The sequence below is a fragment of the Lissotriton helveticus genome, chromosome 12, assembly GCF_964261635.1.
Source record: "Lissotriton helveticus chromosome 12, aLisHel1.1, whole genome shotgun sequence".
Lineage (NCBI taxonomy): Eukaryota > Metazoa > Chordata > Amphibia > Caudata > Salamandridae > Lissotriton > Lissotriton helveticus.
The window spans coordinates 635814446-635840292 of NC_136073.1; the positions used below are offsets into that span (position 1 = coordinate 635814446).

Consider the following 25847-nt stretch of genomic DNA (forward strand, 5'->3'; position numbering starts at 1 on the left):
TCTCGTGACTACAAAGACTTCTTCCAAGAAGACAACAACCTGCAATCATCCGAGCCCAACACCAGGTGGGGATCTAATGCTAAGTGTACACTCTGCAGCTCATATGCCTCGAACAGGAAGGCTTTATTAGCACAGAAAGGTAAGGTCATCACAACAAGGGGCGATTTTGGTGCAAAAAAGAATGCTTGGCACACTGATAGTTAAAGGTTACTGCCAGAGCCATGAGAAGCAAGTGACAGAAATTACTGCACGGGACAAAGTACGCAGCAGCACCACGCACAGGGATAATAAAAAGGGGTGGGCAAGGCTATGCTGCACTACAGTACAGCAACAGAGTCCGAAAATAACAGCTCCCCTTTAGCGTAGTCATATGGCAGATACACTAAGTCCCTCATATATGCATCCACAGCAGGGAAGACTGGTGCAAAGGAGCGATTAGGGGGGGTATCCAAAAGATTTATATATTTGTTGAGCTGCAATAATATTTTGAGAAGAAACGTTGTAGACAGTGTAAGGTAACGGTACATAACGCAAGAGTGGAGAGTGGTTAAATGAGTGGGAAGCGGTATACAAATGAGGGAGTAAGAAAGCAAATGGTCTCCCACGAAGTGCTGAAATAAAAAAAACAAGCAAAGCAATAAAGTGAGGGCTTCGGATGGCAAATGGTGATCACTTTCGCGGCCGCTTTGATGTTCTCAGTGGCCGCGCCGCTCACTGAGAACATCAAAGCGACCGCGAAAGTGATCAGCAGGCGGACGAATGGCGCGCATGCCCGGCGCACAGGCACTGTACCCGATCCGCACTTTGGGAGCACTTTTGAAAGCCCCCTTACTTAATATCTCGCCAAAGCATCGCTAACGTGATGGCTTAGGCGAGACCTAAAAAGGAAGGTTTGGACTTGGCATAAAGGGCTATTTTGCCATGTGGAGTTGGCATTTTAAAAGCTACAAGCCTACAGGAGGCAGACCTAGATCAATGTGTTCACTGTCGCAGCAGTGGTGGCACAAGGGGTGGGTGACGTTTTTTTTTTAACTGAGTTTTACATAGCGCGAACTTGACCCGAATCGGGTATCAGAGCGCTTTACATAGCACCAGTTGCATTACATGAGGACCCGTTCATTTTTGTTAGGCACAGGGAGATTAAGTGATTTTCCCAGAATCAGAGGATGTTAAGCGTCGTTGCCGAGACTCGAAACCAGGTCTCCAGACTCGAGGTCAAACGCCCTAGCCGTTAGGCCAACTCCTCTCCCCATTAGACTTACAAGCCCTAGGTACACTGAGTACCACATAATAGGGACTTACAGGCAAGTTAAATATGTCAATCAGATATTAGCCAATTGTACATCAAATTGAGGGGTAAAAGCCATGTGCACTGGGGCCTGATCAGCAGGACTTATTGCACTTCAGAGTCTGTAAACCAGCACTACATCTAGCAAAACGTTGGGGATATCCTGTAAAAAGGGCATTTCCTCACAGGCTGTACAAATCTTTTCTCAACCATTTGCTTGCACTATATTCCTTCTCTGCCTTTCTTACATCCTTCTTCCTTTATCACTTACTTGATCCAGCCATTTTTCACTGCATATCTTAACTCCTTCCTTCTTAATTGTTTTGCTTTACTGCTTTTTTTCTTTCTTCACCTTAAATTTTTAAAGCCCTCCTTTGTTTTTTGTGTCGGCTGTTTTCCCAATGCAACATCTTTTACAGCTCCTTGGAAACATGTACAGACTTTTCTGAAAAAATATAAATTTTACACAATACCAATTCAATGTTTTAAGGAGTATCTATGTTCAATTCCTCAAAGCTCTATAGAATATTCCACTTTAGTATCAAAAGTGTGTTTAAAGTAGCGTTCATCCCAGCATGTAGACCAGCATCTTCACAACGCAGGGCCAGAAGGTGTTAGGTCTACCACTACGTCTGAAGGTTCTGCCTCACCGAGATGCTTCTTTTTTTTTTCCGATGAGCAATAAAGACTGCAGACCAAAAAATGAAGGAGAGCCCTTCCTTCATCTGGGACCTGTGACAACACAAATAATGGCCCCCCACCCATGAGAGCACCCACCACTCTTTAAATTTCCACAGTGGGTAAAGATGATTAGGCAGGGTTAGCTAAGCTTTCACACCACCCATGATTTGACTTGTGAGGGAAGGAGCATTCCCTTGCTGCCCTCTATTTGAGTTAGAAGACTGTGCACCAACATGTCACACTGTGACTACTGCTGAACAAGCTCACCAGAGGGCAGTTCTCGTTCCTTGGCAGCATGGTCTGACATCGCACCAGCGCAGTGGAAGGCAGTGCCTTTCTTGTGTAGTCTGCATGTCTTGGAAGGGTCCTTGTGCCCAGTTGCCAGGGAGGAGTCCCTATTAGATTTCCCTTGGACCACAAGTTGGTATCAGTGTGCAGCTGTGTCCCAGAAAGTTTCCTCTTGGTGTTTCAGAAGCAGTTGAGGACCACAGGCTGAGGAGTCAGAAGATGAAGCATTGGGACGGAGGAAGGGCAGTAGGGAAGCTAAACGCTCGGTTTCCATTCTTGTGCATGTTATACAAGGGCAATGCCATGTTCGTAAGAAGATGGGTGTGGTTGAACTTATCTCATTCCTAACCAACATGTTTGATAACTTTTGTCCTATATTTTTAGGTCTCGGCCTGCGAAAGACAGCGCACATGCGCAGTCGAGCTGGCGAGATTTAATGATATAGGGTATTTTTCACTAGCGAGGTTAAGCCCCGCCCCTCTTTTTCATTGACTGGCGTCACCGTTCATGCTAAACGGTGGCCAGCCATTGGAGAAGAGGTCCTAGTGATGTTCTTCTTTCTCTTTTAGCCCCGTCCTTTTCAGACTGGGCTCCTTGACTTACTGCTGTGGTAAAAGGTTTCTTATCTTCTTTACGGGGCCATCTGTTTCGCCCCATAAAGAAGATAAGGAACCTTTCACCGCAGCAGTAAGTCATGCCGAGCCCGTCTGAAAAGGACGGGGCTAAAAGAGAAATTTCTTTTATTTTAGTATGATCGCGGCAACAGCGCATTACTTCTAAAATGTTATTAAGTGAAGCGCGGGTGCCGCGATTATACTAAAATGAAAGAAATAGAAAAAAATCTATTTCTTTCATTTTGGTATAATCGCGGCACCCGCGCTTTACTTATAACATGTTAAAAGTAATGCGCGGGTGCCACGATTAACCAACATGAAAGAAACAGATGTTTTCCTGCTGCTTCCTCAGAGTCAAAGATCACACAGTGAGTCCTGGTTCACCTCTCACAGTGAGCCTTATGTACTTGACTTTGATGCCGTCAGAGTCAAAGATCACACAGTGAGTCCTGGTTGTGCAGGCTCGCAGGGGTCTGAGTGAGGGACTACTTCAGGACCACAGACCCTTCTACGCCTCACACTAATGTACGAGGGGCGTTCGCTCGGGCAGTAACCCCAGCCCTGCTGGCCTGCGTGCATGTGAATCAAGGCGTCAGAGTTTGGAAGGAAAGCAATTGCGCTGCGTTTGATTATATCTAGATTTGATGCCGAGAGGACATAGGTCTGGCATCATGATTCCTAAAGCGCCTCCTGTGACGCATGCAGAGCTGTTACTGGAGCAGCTTCTTGGCGCTAAGAGGAGCTTCGAGGGACACCATTGTGTGATCACAGGATGAAATTGGGCCCGAAGACTCATCTGAACACAGAAGTGTGAACACGGAAAGAAACTGACACAAGTATTATTTCTTTATTACACGAAAGGGCGGGGCTTGCACGCTCAGTCATTGCACAGATTGTACACAAACTGTTCTACCGGCAAGGGCGGCGCCACAGATACCTCGATCCAAGACAGAATCCTGGATTTGTATTGACTGACATCTCCAGCAGGACATGAAGGATGTGTACACTGCAGAGTTTAATATTTAAAAACGGCTGCTGTTTCCTCCAGCAGGGGGCGCCCTTTCCTCAGTCTCTGTTCGAATCCCAGCGCATCCACAGCATGTCTCAGGCCGGGCCTCTATCATTAATCTCTCAGGCCGGGCCTGTAATGTTAATGTCTCAGTCCGGGCCTGTAATGTTAATGTCTCAGACCGGGCCTCTAATGTTAATGTCTCAGGCCTGGCCTCTAATGGTAATGTCTCAGGCCGGGCCTCGCAAAGTTCCTTTAATCACATCCATTGCACACGAAGGAGGAATCGTGAATTCACAGACAGCTCATACTGTGAGCTTGCCTCTTAAAGGGGGTCGGGCGGGGGAAGAGACAGGCGTTTTTTCTGTCTCTTTTCGCTAAGGCCAGTAGGGCTGGGCAGGAGTCTGTCCCATGTCAGTGAGTTCTCAATGAAAGGGCTGCAGGGCTGGGGCTGACTCAGTGCGAGAATTAAGATCAGTTACACTCCAGGCTACTGTATACAGGCTAGGTCGGTAGAGCTATGGGGAGTCATATATGCTACCTTGTTTGCGAAAGGCAGGTAGGGCTGGGGCGGAGAGATTCGGGGAAGGGATCAGTGACATGCTAGACCACTTTATTCACGGCCGGTGGGGCTGTGGTGAAGCCGGCCGGGTCCGGTTGGGACCCGTGGTTGGGGGTGGGGCTGTTGGAGTCTGAGACAATCTCGCACTCATTGGGGTCTCTTTGTTAACCCCCTGGTTTCTGGACGGTCGGCAGTCCGCGCCTTTCTTTCTTTTGTGTAGTTATTCATTAGTTTTGTTTATGTTTAATTGTCCGCACTCACTGCAGCGCCCATTTCAGCAGCTCCCTGATGTTTGGAGATAGGTGGATGATTGTCAAAGGCTCCGCATTTCACCCGGCCTGTCCCTTTAAGAGGAGGCTGGGCGCCTCCCTCCTCGGTTTGCCAATGGTATCTTTCTCGACTTCTGACAGAGGCTGAGATAAGAGACCTGAGGAGATTATCAGCCTTTGAGGGGGTCACGTGAGCGCGCCCCATCCAGAGGAACAGTCCAGACACACCCCCGGCAGCATTCACACCAGAGCGAGCTAGAGGGGTGTCCTGCACTCACGCGGAACCCCCAACCTCTCCTCCGACTGAGTGACCGCCGCAGAGCCTCGCCCCGCCTGTGTGTGTGGCTCTGTGTGTGTGTGTGTGGCTCTGTGTGTGTGGGGCTCTGTGTGTGTGTGTGGGGCTCTGTGTGTGTGTGTGTGTGTGGCGCTGTGTGTGTGTGTGGATCTGTGTGTGTGTGGCTCTGTGTGTGTGTGGCTCTGTGTGTGGCTCTGTGTGTGTGGCTCTGTGTGTGTGTGTGTGGCTCTGTATGTGTGTTTGTGGCTCTGTGTGTGTGTGGCTCTGTGTGTATGTGTGTGGCTTTTGTGTGTGTGTGGCTCTGTGTGTGTGTGAGACTCTTATGTGTGGGTGTGGCTCTTGTGTGTGTGTGTGTGTGTGTGTGTGTGGGGCTCTGTGTCTGTGGCTCTGTGTATGTGTGTGTGTGGCTGTGTGTCGGGGGCTCTGCGTGTGTGGCTCTGTGTGTCATGACCTGCCTCGATCCACGTGAAGCGCCTGCATGAGTAGCTGACATTAGATGTGCAGAATACTATAGAGCTTCTTATTTGACTACAAGTCCCAGAATCCTAGGACTGAGAGGAGTTGGGTGGTTACTTAGGTGGCCATTTTCGGCAAGCAAACTGTACGTGATTTGCTACCCGAACTTGAGACTGGTTCTGATCTTGTTTGTGCTTTTCCTGTTCGTTTCCGTTCAGCGGCTGCTGAGCGTCCGAGTTCCCGAGGTCGTGTGTGTCTCGGCTGGTACACGCAAGGAGCTGTGGCCTTTGGATCGTTTGCTGGCGTTGGGCGGCTGCCGAGCCTCCTCTGGACTCGCTTGTGTTGTTAATCAAACACGAGAGGAATTGTTGGTATTTCCCTGCTACGGATGCACACGTTCAGGCGGCTGCCGGACGCTACTCCCAGATCCGTTTCATTCCTTCGGGCAAAAGAGGGAATAGCGAAAAGGTCTCGGCCGAGACCTTTCATTTTTTCTCCTTGTTTTTGAAGAGAACGGAGTCCCAGCGTTTTTGACTATCTAATGGATTGATTGATGGGATTGCATCTTTTCGTGAGTACTCATTGTCTTGGATGAGATGTGTTAAAAACATTAGTTTCATTTATCCGGATAAACTATCACTTGATAAAGAACCTGGCTATTAGTGATTGGAACTTTTATTGACTTCAGGAGGAAAAAGACTTATTTGTTCCTCACCGTTTTTTGGATGAGTCGGACACAACTGTTGTTCAGCCTTGGATTAATACCGGAACTATTTCTTTTTCACTTTATGCATTTGGAGTGAACTAAGGGGATTCTTTTCAGTTACAAAGGGAAGGCTGGAAGGTATGCATGGTTCTGTAGAGTGCTGAAGGTTGGGGCCTGTTGTGAGACCTTCTGATTTTGATCATTTTCTTGGTTTATGTATTGCAGAAGTGGATGCTAGGGTATAGAGACTATTATCTGATACCTGCCACGAAAGAGGAGGAGAGCAGTCCACAGTTAGTTGAAAGTGGTAGGTGCTGTTCTAGCGAGAATTGAATGAGCATAGTCAGAGATTTCTTGTACTTAACCTTATATGTGTTCTTCTTTTCTCGTTTCAGCCTCCCTTCCCGTTTCGGTCCCTTCCTTACCTTTTCCCTCGCCTGATTTCCTTTATGCTCTGTGTAATAATTAAAGTCGGAGTATAGGGCAATCCGGAGGTGGACCCCTTTTAAGCATCACCTGATCCTGAGGAAGCGTACTCGTGACACTGTGTGTGTGTTTGGCTCTGTGTGTGTGTGTGTGTGTGTCTCTGTGTGTGTGTGTGTGGGTGGGTGCAAATGCAATGGGTCTCGCATTTGTGAGAGATTAAGCTATTGGCATTGTAAATGACAATGCCATTTATTTATGTTTTCAAAACCAACACATAAATAAAAAATTTGTCATTTACAATGCCAATAGCTCCAACTTTTGCAAAGGCGAGACCGTTGCATTGTAAATGCTTGTTTCTCTTTTTCTGCAGTAGTATTTCCAGATGGAATCTCTTCTCTGAAGGACTATTACCTAGACTCCTTCTGTACTCTCCCAGGGTGATTTTGATATCTTGCTTTCCCAATCCTGTAAAACTAATCATCTGCAATCAATAAGTAATATGATTGCCAAGGAAGTTGTTTTTTCTGCCCTTAGTGGCCGTTTTCTCGGACCTGCACGACAAGAAGAGCCACTCTTACCCAATTAAGAAGGGAACAAAAGATACCGTCACTGCCTTCAGTCCTTAACACACTCAGCCAGCGATTGGCCTGGGCAGACCACTCTCTTACAGGGTAAAGTCACCCCTGAACCATAAAGATTACAAAGAATAGTAGTCAGTTTACCTAGCAGCATGGAGGCGAATGACTTTGTAGAAATCGAGCCCAAACTGAAGAGCTGCAGTTACTTGGGTATTAACCTCCACAGCGGAACCAAAATCAGAGAAAACTCTGAGGCAGAAGTTGAGAAAGAATTGAGTTATAGGTAAGAAAAGGTCGAACAGATCTGGGACTGAAACCCCACACATCCCTCTTCTGAGATCAACAGTAACAAAGGAGGCTGTGCTGTTGAAGGCTGGAGATGACGCATTACAGCTGGTTTCACCACTAGTGTGGATAGGTCGTTTGATGTGTAATTTTGTTAGATCTGTTTTCCCTGGTATTCTGGAAAATGACGGCGATCAGTATTTATTGTGATTTGCTTCGTGTAGGCTACAGACATTTTAGAAAACAAATAACGTATGCATAACTTTTGCCTCCATATCTTTAATAAATGTATAATTTCACTGACAATAGTTGGCAAAATCCACATAATGAAAATGTTGAAAAAAAGTAACAATCATGCAGCAATATTTCAAAGGTACATGGATCAGGATATATACTGCAATTAAGAATTACTGTCATAAATTTTATTTAAAAGTATTTAGCAAAAAACATGGACTGACGACCTTCCCTGCCCGCAAACGATCTAGCCAGCAACAGCCTGGGGTGGGACTACGTACCCCAGATGCAATGTGGAGGAGGCGGGGACAAGGACAGGCCAGGTGCTAGACACGCTTTTAAGTGCTGGAGCTATCTTGCGGTGTGGGTTGCCAAATGCTCTTCCCTGTCTGCAAACAAATTAGCCAGCAACAGCCTGGGTTGGGACTACGTCACTCAGACTGCTATTAACCCCCGCACTGTGCCCCAACTCCAGAGTATGTACACATATGTATGGGACCCACGTTGGTCCTCCGAATGAACAAGCAAACACCAGTTTGGTTTCTTAGTGGTCAATGTTGGCCGCAGTTTTTATTAAAATACATGCATATACTGTCTGTCATATGTTATATGCGATTGCCATACAAAACTATTTGTGAACTGTCATGCATGGTCATAAATCATCAGTCTGTGTTTGCTGATCACTTCCATTGTCCACTCGCCTTTAGACTGGCAGTTCGTTCGTTAGTTATTTTGGGTTGTCTCTGCGCTAACTTTGCGCGGGGGTAGCTTCCTTCCCGGAGTTAGGACCATACTCGCTACCTTGTTAGGCTCTGTTGTGCCCTGCCAACCGGCGGGGGCTGGGCAGCGAGTGCCATCTCAGTTTGCTACCCCCTTCTCTTTGTTTGGCCACTCACCCTGCCGTCCCGCATCCCAGTGTGAGGGTGCCAATTCTTACACACCGCCCGTCAGTGTGTCTCCGTAGCAACCATTGTCTCCTTATATTCTGCCCATTCCCTGCCCGTTTTCCAGCACTGCGACGTTGCTGCTCCTTTGGTGTGGGTGGGTGGGACAAGATTCCTTCGCCGTGCTGCCACTGCCCCCGCTCCAAGATGCCAATTGGACCCGGGCGCAGGGCTTATATGCCCCCCTCTTTGCATCCTTGGCTAGCTGGCCTTCTCCCCCATTGGGGGCTTTGTCCCCCGCACTGGCCCCATTGGCCGGTGGGCTAGGCTCCCACTTGGCGCAGCTAGCGGGGGGGGGGTGGCACATCAGTATTGTGACACCTCCTATCCCATCTTCTATGCCACCAATGCCCCCAGGCAGGCTACCGCACACTCAAATATTGGCCCCTGAGCCTCAGGGGCATGATTCGTCATCAACTAGCCCAGTAATCAAGGAGAAGATGACTTGCCGTGATCCCATTACTATTAATTTGACACCAGCCTGATGTCCCTATGTGGCAGTAGTGGTTAACGTAACACCGCTGAATTTAGGATGGAGTGAATTCACTGAGTATTTAAATAATAAAGTTGTACACTGGCTTGATATAAACGATATATTTCTATCTATATCTAATAGATCACATCAAATATTGCCGACTCAGTGGGTGGGATGGGTAGGGCCCTTAAGTAAGATCTTCAAAGGTAATTGTATCATCATTAATGTACAACAACCCGACTTTCCTGGAGAAATCCTAGCAAGGCTTCTCGCCTGTCTCCCAGTTCTCCAGGTATATTGCTCTACACCCAATGGGTTTTTTCTATGTCATTTACGACATTTAGAATCAGGGCAAATGATGAGCTTAATAGTCAACAAATGGCAAGGAATGTCTTTCTATTTCCTCCCCTACTAGCCAATTGCTTCAGGTTCCAAGTGTTGGCCTCACTAAACATAGCAGGGTCTGTGTTGTGGGGGTGGTATGATATAAGGGTGGGTGCTGAAAATAATACAAAGGAGTCTGTCAAATCCCAATAATACATAGCCAATCAAAAAATCAATCAGCTTTTGTAAAGCACAACTCTATCACCCCAAGGGGTATCTGGGTGCTGTGTCTCTGATGAAGAGCCAGGTCCTGAGTCTCTTTCTAGAGCCTGCCAGAAAGGGGGCCTTAATGGAGCTGGAAGGGGAGATCATTCCGGGCCTTGGCTCCGATGTAGGAAAGGGAGCGCCCGCCGCTGTGGGTGCAGTGAATGCGGGGTATCTTGCCGAGGGTGAGTGCAGGGGAGCATAGGTGTCTAGCGGGTTGGTGAAAGTTCAGTAGATGGTTGAGGTAGGCAGGTCCTAGATCACATAGGGCTTTGTAGGCATGCATGAGGATCTTGAACTACTATCTTTCCTGGTTGGAAAGCCAGTGGAGGTTTCTCAGGTGAGGGGCGATGTGGGATCATTTGGAGAGGTCCAGGATGAGTTTAGCTGCAGCGTTCTGTATGGTACGAAGTCTCCTGAGGAGCTAGATAGGGATGCCGTCATAAATGGCATTGCCATAGTCGAGGTGGCTGGTGATGAGGGCCTGAGTGATGGTCTTCCTGGTGTTGGTAGGGTCCATCTGAAGATTCTGCGGAGCATGCACAGTGTGGGGAAGCAGGAGGAAGTGGCTGCATTGACTTGTCGTTTTATGGTTGAAAGAAGAAATTAGCTTTACAAAATTGTTTATACTTGATTGTTTAAAATTGGATTATGTTTCTCGTATTCCATGGTTGGCTCATAAAGTCCCTATGTTTAGTTCTATATTTAATTTGCCAGTAGGGGTGGAGCTATCCCAGATCTTATCACTAACTAAGAATCTCATCAAGGTCACTTTTCTACATCATAGGTCTGAACATAGCTTATGTGACGAGATGCGAAAAGGAATATGCTACTTACCAGTATGCATCTGTTCTTGGCATAGAGGGCTGCAGAGTGGTACATTTATGAATAGATAGCCATCTGGTGTTGGGATCGGATGATTGCACTTGTTTTTCTCTTGGAGAAGTCTTTTGTAGTCAAGAGGCTGGTGACTCCTCCCTTGGGTGATAGTGCGCATGGGCATCGGCTCCATCCTTAGATTGTTTTGCCATAGTAGGGTTAGATGGAGTAGTATGATAGAATACAGAAAGAGATGCCCATGTAAGTGTATCTAAATAAGATAATGTTGGAACAGACACAGGTTTCCGGGGAGGTAGGGAGGGCATGTACCACTCTGCAGCCCTCTATGCCAAGAACAGATGCATACTGGTAAGTAGCATATTCCGTTCGAGGCATATGGGCTGCAGATGGTACATTTATGAATAGATTACACAGCAGTTAACTCTCTAGCGGTGGTCACCGGTGTCTGTTGCAACAGTTTGAAATAAAGCTTTTAGTACAGCCTGGCCCACCCTTGCTTGCTGTGTTGCTTGTACGTCAACACAATAGTGTTTTGTGAAGGTATGCGGTGTAGACCAAGTTGCTGCTTTGCATATGTCATCTAGGGGAATGTTCCCTAAGAATGCCATAGATGCCCCTAGTTTGCGTGTAGAATGAGCTCTAGGGGGAACAGTTAATGTTCTATTTGCTTTAATGTAACATATTTGTATACATTTTACGATCCATCTGGCAATGCCTGCTTTAGAGATAGGATTGCCTTTATGTGTTGGGGAAAACGCTACAAATAGTTGTTTAGTTTTTCTGAAAGTTTGAGTTCTTTCTATGTAGTATAATATTGCCCTTTTGACATCTAGTGTATGTAGGGCCCTCTCTGCTACCATCTGTGGCTTTGGAAAAAAGACTGGTAGTTCCACTGGTTGATTGATGTGGAATGTTGAAATTACTTTAGGCAAGACCTTTGGGTTTGTTCTAAGAACCACTTTATTCTGGTGTAACTGTAGAAATGGTTCTTGTATTGTTAATGCCTGTAACTCACTAACTCTCCTGAGGGAGGTAATGGCTATAAGGAAGGCCACCTTCCATGTAAGAAATTGTATTTCACACCTATGCATAGGTTCAAAAGGTGGCCCCATTAGTCTGGTGAGTACTATGTTGAGATTCCAGACTGGAGAATGTGGTAGTCTTGGTGGGATAACTCTTTTGAGTCCTTCCATGAAAGCCTTAATTGCGGGCACCCTAAACAGGGATAGGTGTTGCCTGTTTTGCAGGTATGCTGCTATAGCTGCAAGATGTACTCTAATTGACGGGTAAGCAAGGTTACATTGCTGTAAATATGTAGTAGGTAGCAAATGATATTTTGTGTAGATGCGTCCAGAGGGTTGATGTTGTTACTGTTACAGTATATAGCAAACCTTTTCCACTTTGCTGCATAGCAGGCTCTGGTGGTGGGACGTCTTGCTTGCTTGATAATTTCCATACAGTTTGGAGGTAGATTTAAGTATCCAAATTCTAAGATAAGATCTCAGGAGCCAGATCGCTAGGTTCAGTTGTTTGGGATCTGGGTGCATTATTTCTCCATGGTTCTGTGTAAAGTGCATGGGTGAGATTCTTAATTTTTGGTGTGGCGCCTGTGAGAGTTGTAGGAGCGTGGTGAACCAAGGCTGCCGTGCCCACGTGGGTGCCACTAGTATCATGGTCATTGAATGCTGGTGCAGTTTTCGAACCACTAATGAAATTAGTGGGAGAGGGGGAAAAGCGTATGCAAATTTGTTGGACCAATTTATCCATAATGCATTGCCCCGCGACAGGTGGTGTGGGTACCTGGAGGCGAAGCTTTGGCATTTTGCGTTCTGATGAGTGGCAAAGAGATCTATCTCCGGTTGTCCTCATCTTTGGAAGAATGGCTGCAGTATTTGGTCGTGCAGTTCTCATTCGTGTATTTATTCTGACTCTCTGCTTAAGATGTCTGCTATCTGATTCTGAAGCCCTGGTAGGTGTTCGGCTAACAGATAGAAGTTTTGAGGAATGGCCCATCTCCAAATTTCCTGCGCTAGTCTGGATAGTTGGAGAGAGTGTGTCCCCCCCTGTCTTTGAATATAATACATTGCTGTCATGTTGTCTGTTCTGATCAGGACTGCTTTGTTGAGAATATGCATTTGAAAAGCTTTTAATGCTAGGAACACTGCTAGTAGTTCTAGATGGTTTATGTGTAGTTGTTTTTGCTGTACACTCCATCTCCCTTGTACTGTGTATCTGTCCATATGAGCTCCCCATCCGGTGAGCGATGCATCCGCTGTTAGCACCACTTGTGGAATTGGTTCCAGGAACGACCGCCCTTTGGAAATGTTTGTTGTATTCCACCACTTCAGAGAGCAGTGTGTGCGGTCGTCTACCAACACCAGATCTGTAATCTGACCCTGAGCCTGATTCCACTGTGTTGCTAGACATTCTTGCAGCGGCGCATTTGTAGTCTGGCATATGGGATCAGCAGTATGCACGAGGACATCATCCCTAATAACTGCATGAACACTCGAGCTGTTAATGAGTTTTGCGTTTGAAATTTTTGAATTAATGTGAGCATTGTTTGAATCCTGACTGGATTGGGGTATACCATGGCTTTTTCTGTATTTATAGTAGCCCCTAGGTATTGTTGAACCTTGTTTGGTTGCAGGTGGGATTTTGTGTAGTTCACCGTAAACCCTAGCTGGTGTAGCAGTTGAATTGTCTTTTGTGTGTTTTGAAGACATTCCTGTTGTGACGTGGCCTTTATTAGCCAGTCTTCCAAGTAAGGGAAGACATGTATTTGCTGTCTCCTTAGGTGTGCTGCAACCACTGCTAGGCATTTTGTGAACACCCTTGATGCTGTTGTGACTCCAAACGGAAGGACTTTGAACTGATAATGCTGTCCTTCTACCACAAACCTGAGGTATTTCCTGTGGGCTTTGTGAATTGGGATATGGAAGTAGGCGTCTTTTAGATCTAGTGTAGAAAGAAAGTCCCCTTTCTTCAGTAAAGGAAGTACCTGTTGGAGCGTGACCATGTGGAAATGTTCCGAATTTATGTATGCATTGAGAGGTCTGAGGTCTAATATTGGCCTTAGAGATCCATCTTTTTTGGGAATAAGGAAGTATAGAGAGTATACTCCTGTTCCTTGTTGATGTTGTGGAACCTTCTGTATGGCATGCTTTTGTAGTAGTGATAGTACTTCCTGTTTTAATAATGTTAGATGATCTTGACTCATTGGACGCTGTTTGGGGGGGATGTTTGGTGGGGTAGCCGTGAGTTCTAGGCAATAACCATGTTGGATAATTTGTCTCACCCACCTGTCTGATGTGATGTTTCCCAGACAGGTAGGAACTGTGATGGGCGTCCCCCGACCGGTGTTAAATGGTCTGGGGGGAGCTGTATGAAGTCACTGTTTTGGGGTAGGAGAGTTGCGGTTGTTGTTGTTTCCGCGACCCTTACCTTTGTTGTTATTACCTCTGTAACTGCCTCTAGAATTCCCTCTGGGTGATGTTGGGGTAAAAGATGTTGTTTGCTGGCTTGTGCCTGTATTCTTTGATCCGCCTCTATAGGTGGACCTACGAAAGGAACCCCTCTGAGCTGGCTGTTGCCATGCTCCCATTGACTTAGCTGTTTCTGTGTCCTTTTTCATTTTCTCTAACGCCTCATCTGTACCTGAGCCGAAGAGTGTTTTCCCATCAAAGGGCTGGTCCAATAAAGCAATTTGTACCTCCTGTTTGAACCCTGATACCCTTAGCCATGCATGTCTTCTTAACATGATACTGGTGTTTATGGAGCTTGCTGCAGAGTCTGCTGCGTCTACAGCGCACTTAATGGAAGTGTTAGTTATTATCTTCCCTTCTTGTATCAGCTGATCTGCCCTCTTTTGGTGTTCCTTAGGGAGATGTGTAATGAGTTTTTCCAACTCATCATAATGGGCTCTATCATAACGTGCAAGTAGCGCTTGAGTATTTGCTATGCGCCAGCTGTTTGCCGCTTGGGATGCCACTCTTTTGCCAGAGGTATCTATTAACTTTGACTCTTTGTCAGGAGGAGGAGCTTCTCTTGCTGTTAGTGAGTTTGCTCTCTTACGAGCGTTTGATACTACTAACGAGTCCAGAGGTATTTGCCCCTTAATAAATACTGGGTCTTTTGGGGCTGCCTTGTATTTTTTGTCAATTCTTGGGTTTAACACCCTAGCTCTCACAGGATCTTTGAATATGTCTGATGTGTGAGTGAGGAGACCCTTAAGCATAGGTAGGGTCCCTGAAGATTTCTGTGCAGCAGGTAGTGTTTCTAAAAGGAAATCTTCTATCTGAGGTTCCGCACGTAAATCTACCTTGTGTTATTTAGCTGCCCTATTAATCAGTTGTGCAAAACCCGAATTATCATCAGGAGGAGAGGGTTTTGAGGGATACAGGTCAGGGTCATTATCAATATCTGACACTGCGTCATAATCCTCCCATGGGTCTGTGTCTTCTGGGATAGTATTGTTATCATCCCGAGGAAGGTCCCCATCCCCTGTGTCACTTTCTACATCTTTTTGAGGTGTAGATGGGTGTGGTGTAGAAGGTGGAGGATTAGCTGGCAGAGTATGAGGAAGAGGAGAAGAGGGTGTGTCCATAGGCTGTGGAGAAAGGGGAGGAGTTGAATTTGTTCCCATTGTTCTCTTCTTAGGAGGAGGGACCTTGTCCTCCAACGGCTGAGTCTTCCTCTTTTTAGGTAGTTTTGTCACCACCTTGCCAGATTGTGGATCTATAAACAAAGTCTTTTGTCTTGGATCTGTTTGTTGCTCCTGTGTCGGTACCGAAGTTTTTGAGTCCGAAAGGTGCTTTTGCTTCTGCGTCTCGGTGTGATGTGTTTTCAGCACAGAGAGTTTGCTCGAGTCCGATTTTTCGGTGTCGAGGGAGTCTTCGACGTCGAAGCATGTTTCGGTTTCGACATAGAATGTTTCGACTGCAAGCTCTCTTTGGTATGGAGCTTTGGTGTCGATGTCGATGTCGACCGTTTTTCGGATCCGACATGGTGGGAGTCCGAAGGTTTCGGTTTCGTTGCCGAGCTGGAAGACGGGGCGTCGAAAACTTTTTTCGGTTGTCTGACTGGACTCGAAGGCGGGGTCGACACCAATCGGGGTCGGTTTTTCGGTAAAGGGACGTCGTCACTCACGGTTTGATGAACGTCGACTTCAGACTCGTCCCCTTCCGACCCCGACCCGTCTTCATCTTCTTCTTCCTCCTCAGGGTGTTGGACCTCGAACAGTTCTGGGATTGCATCTGACTACATCCTCGACATCTCGTGTCTTCGGGCTCGACGGTTTCTAATCGTCGACTTGGAGGAGAAAGCCACACAGGCTTCACAGTCCCTGGATTCGTGGTCAGGTGATAAACAGAGGTTGCACACCTCGTGTGACGTTGGACATTTTTTGAATGGAGTCCTTTCCATGGACTCCGGGCTGGACTACGTCGAGATAGGCCTCCCGGTCTCGTCGACGTAGAGTTGTAATTTTTTCTTGTTGATGTCGAAGCGCATCGAGATGTAAATGAAGTCGCGCTCGATCAACAATACCATCGAATTGGAAGTGGAATACGCGCCGAAATATAACTTTTTCCTCGAAGTCGATCCGGGGCACTTCGATCCTCATCCGAACCCGATGGCGGAAAAAAACAATCTGAGGATGGAGCCGATGCCCATGCGCACTATCACCCAAGGGAGGAGTCACCAGCCTTGTGACTACAAAAGACTTCTCCAAGAGAAAAACAAGTGCAATCATCCGAGCCCAACACCAGATGGCGATCTATTCATAAATGTACCATCTGCAGCCCATATGCCTTGAACATGACGGTTTCGCTTTACACGTCTTTGATAGATAGGGAGAACTGCCAGGAGTATTTGATATATATCAATAACTTTCAATATTAGTTTCTTCTTTCTAGATTTAGATGTGAGATAGCTCACCATTTGGTTGCATTTCGGAAAATAAATTAATGCCTTCTTGGTAACTTGATAAGGTTCCTTGCCAATGCGATGGGACGAGTAAACAATGCACACAGCACTTTATTCTTAGTTTGCAAGTTCTATAAGAATTGCGATGCCAACATTTGAAACCCCTTTTTATCCCACAGAATATAAGAAATCATAAAAATGCACTGATGGTTCTGCCTGCACTAAATTATCATTTTGTATTTTTTAATGTTGCCTTTTTATTCCGAAAGCTATTTATTTAAGGAAATATATTGTGTAAGAAATTGTATAGTGCATATCGTTATTTATTTATTTTATGTGATGTATTACTGAGCTGGTTTATGAAGGGTTTTTATCGATTATATTTTATTTTAATTGTATTTTATCATGTATGAGAATTATCAGTGCACTTTTATGGCAGTTTTTACTATCCTCATTTAGTTTTGAACAACGACTGAAAGGAAATTGTAACTCTTTTAAAGAAAATGTACATTCAGGAACCCATTTAACTTGAGGAAGTCAGTAAGTATTACCAGTCTGTGTTTGCCAGTAACAAGGACTCAGCTAACGAATGTCTTCCTCCATCCTTCTTCCCATAGTGTGGCAAAGAGAGAATGTTTGATGCTGAAAATTCTTTGACTAGAGGCCTGATTTAGAGTTTGGGAGACAAGTTACTCCATCACAAATGTGAAGGATATCTAATCCGCTGTATTACAATTCCATTATGTCCTAAAGAAACTTGAAATGCGGAAGACAGGATATCTGTCACATTTGTGATGGAGTAACCACATCCGCCAAACTCTAAATTAGGCCCTTATTCTCATGTGCAGGGTTATAGCAAACTGAGGAAAACTCCCAAGCAAATTTGCCAAAAGTCTAATACTTGTAATGAAGTTGTAATGGGTGAAGCGCATGTTGAGTAATACTTCAGAGGCTGATGCCAGAAAGCTAAACCAGAGGATTGTCACACTCCTCTGACTGCTGCTTTATTGATAAGGTCAAGAAAATCTGGAAAGGTTCCCCACAGTTACTTCTCCTATGACTAAGGACACAGATATATTTGAAGTTGGACAGGTGAATGGAAATTGAATATAACCCTCTTCTTTAATAGGATCATGTAGTAAATTAGAATAGAAGCAGCCTGTATATCTTAAAATGTGCAGAAAATGCAACCTCCTTGCTTGGTGTCTGACTTCATCAGGCAGGAAGAAAAAAATGTATGTATAAGAATGTGTATTTCTGCTACAGATGTACCAAAATGGAGTATCTGCTGACCGCATGGTGACTGTGGGGAAGACAGCCTCTCACATCATATCTACATCACACTTACTGAAAGAATAATCCATGCCTTGTCTTCTCTTGGACTCCTGGTTACCCTTTCTGGTAGACTCAGCCTGCTCTTTGGCTCTTAATGAAAACACAGTGGTGGCAATAAGAGGGCCTGAAATTAAAGTAGACATAAATTAGCAACAACTCTTGATGCAATGAAACAACACCCTCTTAACAAGACATGGTGTAACAAACAATGACACAACTCAACTGAAGAACTGCCTAGAAATGGAAGGTGTATGCTTAAACTATAATTTTATACCAATAGTCTGAACTCACAAAGTCACTATGTGGGAAGCTGGGTTCATGTTGCATACCTGACCCCACTTTTACCTGTTTTTTTATTTAACTTCGACTGAGGTGTAATGAATCCCTACTAACCAGGTTCCCAGTACCAGTGTTCTTTCCCTAAAACTGTACAACAGTGGGCACACCTTCAGCAACTCCTATAGGTCCCTAGTAAATGGCACCCCTGGTACCTAGGGCATTGAGACTGAAGAAGGACCACTGGGGCTGCATCCCAAATTGTGCCACTCCAGAGACCCCTCACCAAGACCATGCAAACTGCTATTGCAGGCTGCGTGTCTTTGTGCAGAGAAAACCAACGAGTCGCCATGCCCCCATTTACTGCATGAGGTATAGGTATGTCACCCCTACTACAGTCCTTCCAGCCATAAGGCAGGGTGGACTAGATCACATGTGTGGACATATCTTTATGAGCAGATTTGACCCAATAATATCTTAGTCCATTCTTATATTGTTAGGGCACAGGAAAGCCATAGAGAGTACATAGGCTGGATACTGGCGTCACTGTACCCTGAGATGTTTGGTACCAAACATCTCATCTTAATAAAGCCTCACTGATTTCAGTGTTGGATTTATTAATACATGCACACAGGAGACACCTTAGAGGGTCCTTGAAACCATACCAAGCACTGCGGTGGTCTCTGACTAGTCTTAGCCAGCCTGCCACCACCAGACATGTTTCTGACCTCATGAGGTGAGAGCCAGTGCTCTCGGAGGCTAGGAAGAAAGCCTGCTCTGGGTGGAGGTGCTTCACACCTCCCGCGGGTCAGGATGGCCTTCCAAGGAGGGACGCTTCAAAGGCAATGTCACCTTTGAAATGCGATCCAGGCCACTCTAGCTAGTGGAGGATGTCTATCCCCCTGTCCTGCTCCACATTTTGCAGCAGGACAGGAGGGAACATTTGCTAAATTAGGAGGTGACGCAGGTAATGTGGAGCCCACTTTCCATTTCCCTCCATCTTGGTTTGAGAGGGAATTAGCCAATTAGGATTAGGGTAGTGCCCCTTCCCACAGGAAGTGGTCACTTAGAGGGTGTAGACACCCTAAAAGTAGGTAGCCCATTGGCTACTACCTGTCTCCCACTGTAACACCCCCGAAATTTAGTATATAGGTGGCATCCCTGACCCTAAACTTGAGATTCGATGGACACAAAGAAGATACAGACAAAGGTAGAGCTGCTGACCCGAGAACAGAAAACCTGCTGCAGAATTTTGGTGCGAAGCCCTGCCTGCCGCTTCCAGGACTCGACAATTGTGGTGTGCTGACCAACACTGAAATCAGTGAGTCTTTATTAAAATGAGATGTTTGGTACCAAACATCTCAGGGTACAGTGACGCCAGTATCCAGCCTATGTACTCTCTATGGCTGCAGCTTTCAACCCACTTGTAGTGCCATCTCTGTTATAACAAGGAACGACAAAACTAATATGTCTCGCCTTTTGGACCTGTTGGCTTTGCCAGCATTGTCGATGCTGTATGACATGACTTGTAGGTGCACCCACCATGTATGCGCACACGCCTAAAAAAAGATGAGTTTTTTTTTCTTTGAAGTGCTATTGTGGGAATGCAACATATAGAGGGCAGGTTGGGGAGGAGAAGCCATATGGAAAATGGGGGAAGAGAGGAGAAGCATATCTGAGCGAGAAGGAAGGTACGGGTGGACTTAAGCAAAACATAGGGCAGGAGTGGGAGAGGAAGCAATGAGCGAAAGAGGAGGGAGCAGATGAAGGAAGGCAATATGGTGGACGGGTGTGGGAAAGAGAAGTAACTGGGGAGAGAGCAAAGTGGAGCGGCGTTGGGAGAAGCACTTGTGGGAGCAACAGAGGAAATACAGGGGTTGGGAAGAGAAGCAACAGACGTGAGAGGAGGGCACAGGTGATGGATGGGAAGCAACATGAAGTGCGAGTTGAGAAGGAGAAGCCACAGACGAGAGAGCAATATGGGTGTGAGGAAAAAGTTCACAGGTGAGATAGAGAGCAACACAGAGGGCTGAGGTGGGAGAAGCACTCCAGGAACAATCGGTTGTCTATGATGTCAATAAGTTCTTTATTAGAATGTTAAGAGTCACGTGACTGAACAGCAGCAGGTGTCTGTAAGCTTTGCTAGCACAACCTCCTCCTTGGTGGTCTCTATATTACTGTCCAAATCTTCATGATCAAAGTACTTGAACAGCGTAATTACTACAACTAATTTGGCGACAAACTGTTAAGAGACTGCAGAACCCACATTTAAGCCATCGACCACTGTGCCTACCGCACTATGAACCGATATGGAAGCATCCATCCTGATCGTGCTCACATCAGAGAGTGTATCTTCTGAAACTGGAAGGAACACTGATTTGAGAAACAAATCTTTTCGCAAGTATCCCGCAAGAAAATATTAGGAGAGACACAGAAATGGCCAGTGTGCATTCTCAATAATCATCAGAGGGAAAGGCTGTTGTGGCGTATGACATAGTGCGGTGTGTTCCACAATATTGTTGCTGTTCCACCCGAGTTAACATGTTTACAGCCTAGCATACGTTTGATGTTACAAGTAAAGCGGTCTTTGCCAACGTATCACCATTTTGCGATAATATTAATTATCTATCAGTCTAGTAGTTCTCTAAGCGTTATGTGGTACCACTATGGGAGACATCGAGGTGCCGCCATCTTGAATGCAGTGTTTTTATTTACTGCTTGCATTCTACTTCTACATTAAGTGAAACTGTTTTAAAAATAGCGCTATTTTCTTGCATTTTGGACGTAACATGTACGTTGCACACATCACTGTGATGAGGAGACTTGGAAAATTGACATGTTTCTACAGTGTGTGCGCATCGCGGTGATGTGCACACCCCTTTAATTAAAAAAATGTAAAATACAAGCTTTGGAAGTAGTGGCACTTAAGCACTGTAAAAAGAGGTGGAGGCGAATGTAGGGGTTCAAGTAAGTTTATTCCACAACAGCCCCCTACCAATGGTGCGGTTCAGGGATCAGCTCGCCACTGCTGTTGGAACTATTGGTGGACCAGTAAAGGGGAAAGGGAACGTGGAACGTTGGGGACCAATGGGATGGCAGGGTGACAGTGGGTGCTCTCGCGCAGGAGAACTATGAAACACATGTTGTCACGCTTCAGAGCCTGGCGCGTGACCGTAACAGTAAATACAACACATCTTCCTCTCTTGAGTGTTTAACAACATAACGGTTATTCACAAACAAAGTCATCAAAACGTTTTGGTTTGTTGATGGTTCTACCAAACCTGCCCCAGAGACCAAGATTGTCGGACATAACCTCAGTATCAGAATGTGGATCGCTAATGGTTCTACCAAACCTTTGCCTGAGACCGCGATTGTCGTTCATGGCTTCAGTATCAGAAAGTAAATCTCCTTCATCGCTCTGATAAGGCATGGGAGCGTGAGGACTAACTTCATCATTCTTGTCCGGTGAGCGACAATCAGTGGACTCAGCGGTGGGTGGAGGACCACTATCTTGAACGTCAACATTTCTTGAATACATTCTGTTATTAGAAGGCATGGAACTGTGACCACATACAGGTTCATCGTAATCAACCCACAAATCATTATTGGCTCTTATTGGCTCTACTGGGCTGGCACTGACTAGACATATCTTCATTATGAGAGTAGTGTGGGCGATGACTAAACAGTTTTCCATTGAATGGCATTCGGCCAACCTATTCATATGCCATACTTTGCCGCCACTGAGTCGGGCAGCATTGGTTTACAGTTAGCTGATGCGAAGGGGGTGGTGAATCTGCTTTCTCCCTTCTTGACTCTCCTTTCAAGACGAACTTTGACCAGATCCCCAATTCTGAAGGAAAATGCTACTTACCAGTATGCATCTGTTCTTGGCATGTAGAGCTGCAGAGTTACACACTATGCATAGATAGACACCTAGTGTTGGGCCCGGATGTTTGCAGTTTGTTTTGGTATAGAAAAGTCTTTGGAAGTCACGGGATAGGTGACTCCTCCTTTGGATGATACTGTGCATGGGCATCGGCTCCATCCCCAGATTGTTTTTCGCCATTAGAGAAGTGATGGAGCTGTAGAAGAGGTAGTGATGTCCATGTGATTTGTATCTAATTAAGATAATACTGGAACAGATATAGGTAGCCGGGGAGGCGGGTGGGCGTGTGTAACTCTGCAGCTCTACATGCCAAGAACAGATGCATACTGGTAAGTAGCATTTTCCGTTCGAGGCATATGAGCTGCAGATTACACACTATGCATGGATTGTATAGCAGTACCCAGACCTAGCGGCGACCACCAGTATCTGTTGCAGTTGTTTGAAACAGTGTTTTTAGTACAGCCTGGCCCACAGTGGCTTGTTGTTTAATTTGCACATCTACACAGTAATGTGTGCGGTGTAAGCCATGTAGCTGCTCTGCATATATCATCTAGGGGAATGTTCCCCAAGAATGCCATTGAAGCCCCTATCTTCCTTGTTGAATGGGCTTTTGGAGAAATTGTTAACGTACGTTTGGCTTTCTGGCAACATATTTGTATGCATTTAACAATCCACCTAGCGATCCCTGATTTTGATATGGGGTTGCCTTCATGTGGCGGTGAAAAAGACACAAAAAGTTGTTTTGTTTTGCGAAAACTTTGTGTCCCTTAGATATAGTACAGTAATGCTCTTTTGACATCTAAGGTGTGTAGAGCTCTTTCTGCGACTGTTTAAGGCTGCGAGACAAATACGGGAAGCTCAACTGATTGATTTAGATGGAATGGTGAAATGACTTTAGGAAGGAATCTAGGATTAGTACGAAGAACCACTTTGTTATGATGAATTTGCAGAAAAGGTTCTTGAATGGTAAATGCTTGTAGTTCACTAACCCTTCTGAGAGAAGTAATTGCTACTAGGAAAGCTACTTTCCAGGTTAGGAATTGCAATTCACATTTATGTAATGGTTCAAAGGGAGGACCCATTAATCTTGTAAGAACTATGTTTAAGTTCCACACTGGTGCAGGTGTCGTTCTGGGAGGAATTATTCTTTTGAGTCCTTCCATGAAAGCTTTTATAGCTGATACTCTAAAAAGAGATAGATGTTGTCTATTTTGTAAGTATGCTGCTATGGCAGCAAGGTGTAGTCTGATAGACGTATAGGCTAAATTACACTTTTGAAGGTGTAATAGATATCCTATGATGTGTTGAATAGACACGTCTAAGGGATTTATTTGGTTGATTTGGCAGTATATGACAAAGCGTTTCCACTCAGCAGCATAGCATGCTCTAGTAGTGGGACGTCTAGCTTCTTTGATAATGTTCATACATTCTGGAGGAAGGTTGAGGTAACCAAACTCTATGACCTCAGGAGCCAGACCGCTAGGTTGAGCTGAGCTGGGTCTGGGTGTCTGATCTCGCCATGGTTCTGTGTTAATAGGCGTGGAGATAGGTTTAGTTTTTGGTGTGGTACTACTGACATCTGCAACAGCGTGGTGTACCACGGTTGTCTGGCCCAAGTTGGAGTGACTAGAATGAGCGTCAGGGAATGTTGTTGTAGTTTGCGTACCACTAACGGAAGTAGTGGGAGAGGAGGAAAAGCATACGTAAATAGTTTTGACCAGTTCATCCATATCGCATTGCCTTTGGACAATGGGTGTGGGTATCTGGCGGCAAAGCTTGGGCATTTTGCATTTTCGTGGGTGTCAAAGCGGTCTATCTGAAGTTGTCCCCACTTTTGAAAGAATGGATGAAGAACTTGCGGATGAAGTTCCCACTCGTGGATCTGCTGGGTTTGTCGACTTCGCAGATCCGCCATAGTGTTTTGAACTCCTGTGACGTGTTGGGCTAAGAGGAAGATCTTTAGTGGTATAGCCCATCTCCATATCTGCTGTGCTAACTGAGAGAGCTGCAGATAGTGTGTTCCCCCTTGTTTATGTAGTACATAGCTGTCATATTGTCTGTGCGGACTAAGACAGCTTTGCCTGACACTTGCATTTAAAATTCTATTAGTGCTAGAAACACAGCTAGCAACTCCAAATGATTGAGGTGGAGTAACTTCTGTTGCGGTGTCCACCTGCCTTGCATGGTGTGATGCAGTAGGTGAGCTCCCCAGCCGGAGAGGGATGCGTCCACTGTCATGACTATTTGAGGAACTGGCTCTAAAAACGGTCTCCCTTTGGAAAGGTTTTTGGTGTTCCACCATTGCGGAGAACGATGAGTCCGACCGTCTACCAACACTAGGTCTGTTAGATGACCTTGAGCCTGGTTCCATTGGCATGCTAGGCACTCTTGAAGTGGACGCATTTGCAGTCTTGCGTGAGGTACTACAAATATGCAAGATGCCATCATTCCTATGAGCTGCATGAACACTTGAGCTGGTAGCGAGTGTTGCGGTCAGAATTTTGTTAAGAGAGTTTGTACACTTGTTATCCTGGCTGGAGAGGGATAAGCTAGTGTTACTTGGGTGTTTATTGTAGCGCCGAGTTACTGTTGTATGTGCGAGGGTTGCAGATGTGATTTGGTGCGATTTATTGTGAATCCCAAGTCGTGAAGCAGTTGAATAGTAGCGTGAGTGTGTTGTACGCGCTGGCTGTATGAGCTGGCTTTTATGAGTCAGTCGTAGATATCGGAAGACATGAATATATTGTCTTCTTAAGTGTGCTGCTACTACTGCTAGGCATTTGGTAAACACCCTTGGCGCTGTTGTGACTCCGAATGGGAGCACTTTGAACTGGTAGTGCTGCCCGTCTAGCACAAATCTGAGATATTTTCTGTGCGCTGTGTGGATGGGAATATGGAAGTATGCGTCCTTGAGATCTAGGGTGACCAGGAAGTCATTTAGTACCAGAAGAGGAAGGACTTGTTGGAGTGTGACCATGTTAAAATGGTCCGACTTTATGTAAATGTTTAGAGGTCTGAGGTCTAGGATGGCTCTTAAAAAAATATAGGGAGTATACTCCTTTGTTTTTCTGATGCTCTGGGACTATTTCTATTGCATTTTTCTGCAGGAGGGATATTACCTCCTGTCTGAGCAGTGTTAAATGTTCTTGTGACATTGGATGTTGCTTGGGTGGTATGTTTGGGGGGGTGGATGTTAGTTCTAGACAGTAACCTGACTGAATTATTTGGAGCACCCACCTGTCTGATGTGATGTTTTCCCAAGCTGGCAGGTATTGTTGAAGTCTTCCCCTGACAGGAGTGGAATGGGACGGGGTCAGGGGAAGGGAGTCATTGGGCAGGGGTAGAGCGGGAGTTGTTATTTTTCCCTCTGCCTTTGTTATTGTTACCCCTGTAACCACCCCTTTGGTAGCCCTTGCGGTAAGTGGACTGTGTAGGGGCTTTGTACAAGGTAGAAGCTGTGTCCGAAGAGTATCCCCTGGTGGCACCTCGATAGGATAAGCGACGAAATGAACGTCTGGGAGCCTGCGACTGCATGGCTCCCATAGATTTGGCGGTATCTGTATCCTTTTTTCATTTTTTCAAGTGATACATCTACGTTAGGCCTGAATAGGTGTTGCTCATCAAAGGGTTGATTAAGAATGGCACTTTGTACTTCAGGTTTGAACCCTGGTATGCGTAGCCAGACATGTCTACGTAATAGGACGCTGGTGTTAACTGCCATAGAGGCAGTATCTGCTGCATCCAGTGCACACCGAATAGAGGTGTTTGTAATGTTTTTCCCCTCTTGGATACGTTCATTTGCTCTATCCTTGTACTTATCAGGGAGGTGCCTCATTAATGATTCTAATTTGTCATAATGTGCCCCGTCATATCTGGCTAATAATGCC

The 25847-nt window shown here is 45.7% G+C and overlaps 1 protein-coding gene across 1 annotated transcript in view; it reads right to left on the minus strand.

Annotated features, from left to right (window-relative positions):
- The window catches only part of LOC144797574 (uncharacterized), a 510336-nt gene that overhangs the window by 351141 nt on the left and 133348 nt on the right, over window positions 1-25847 (minus strand). The window contains exon 3 of the mRNA XM_078668235.1: window positions 17812-17922. Coding sequence (XP_078524361.1) covers window positions 17812-17922 — 111 coding nt within the window. The remainder of the gene's footprint in view (window positions 1-17811; window positions 17923-25847) is intronic.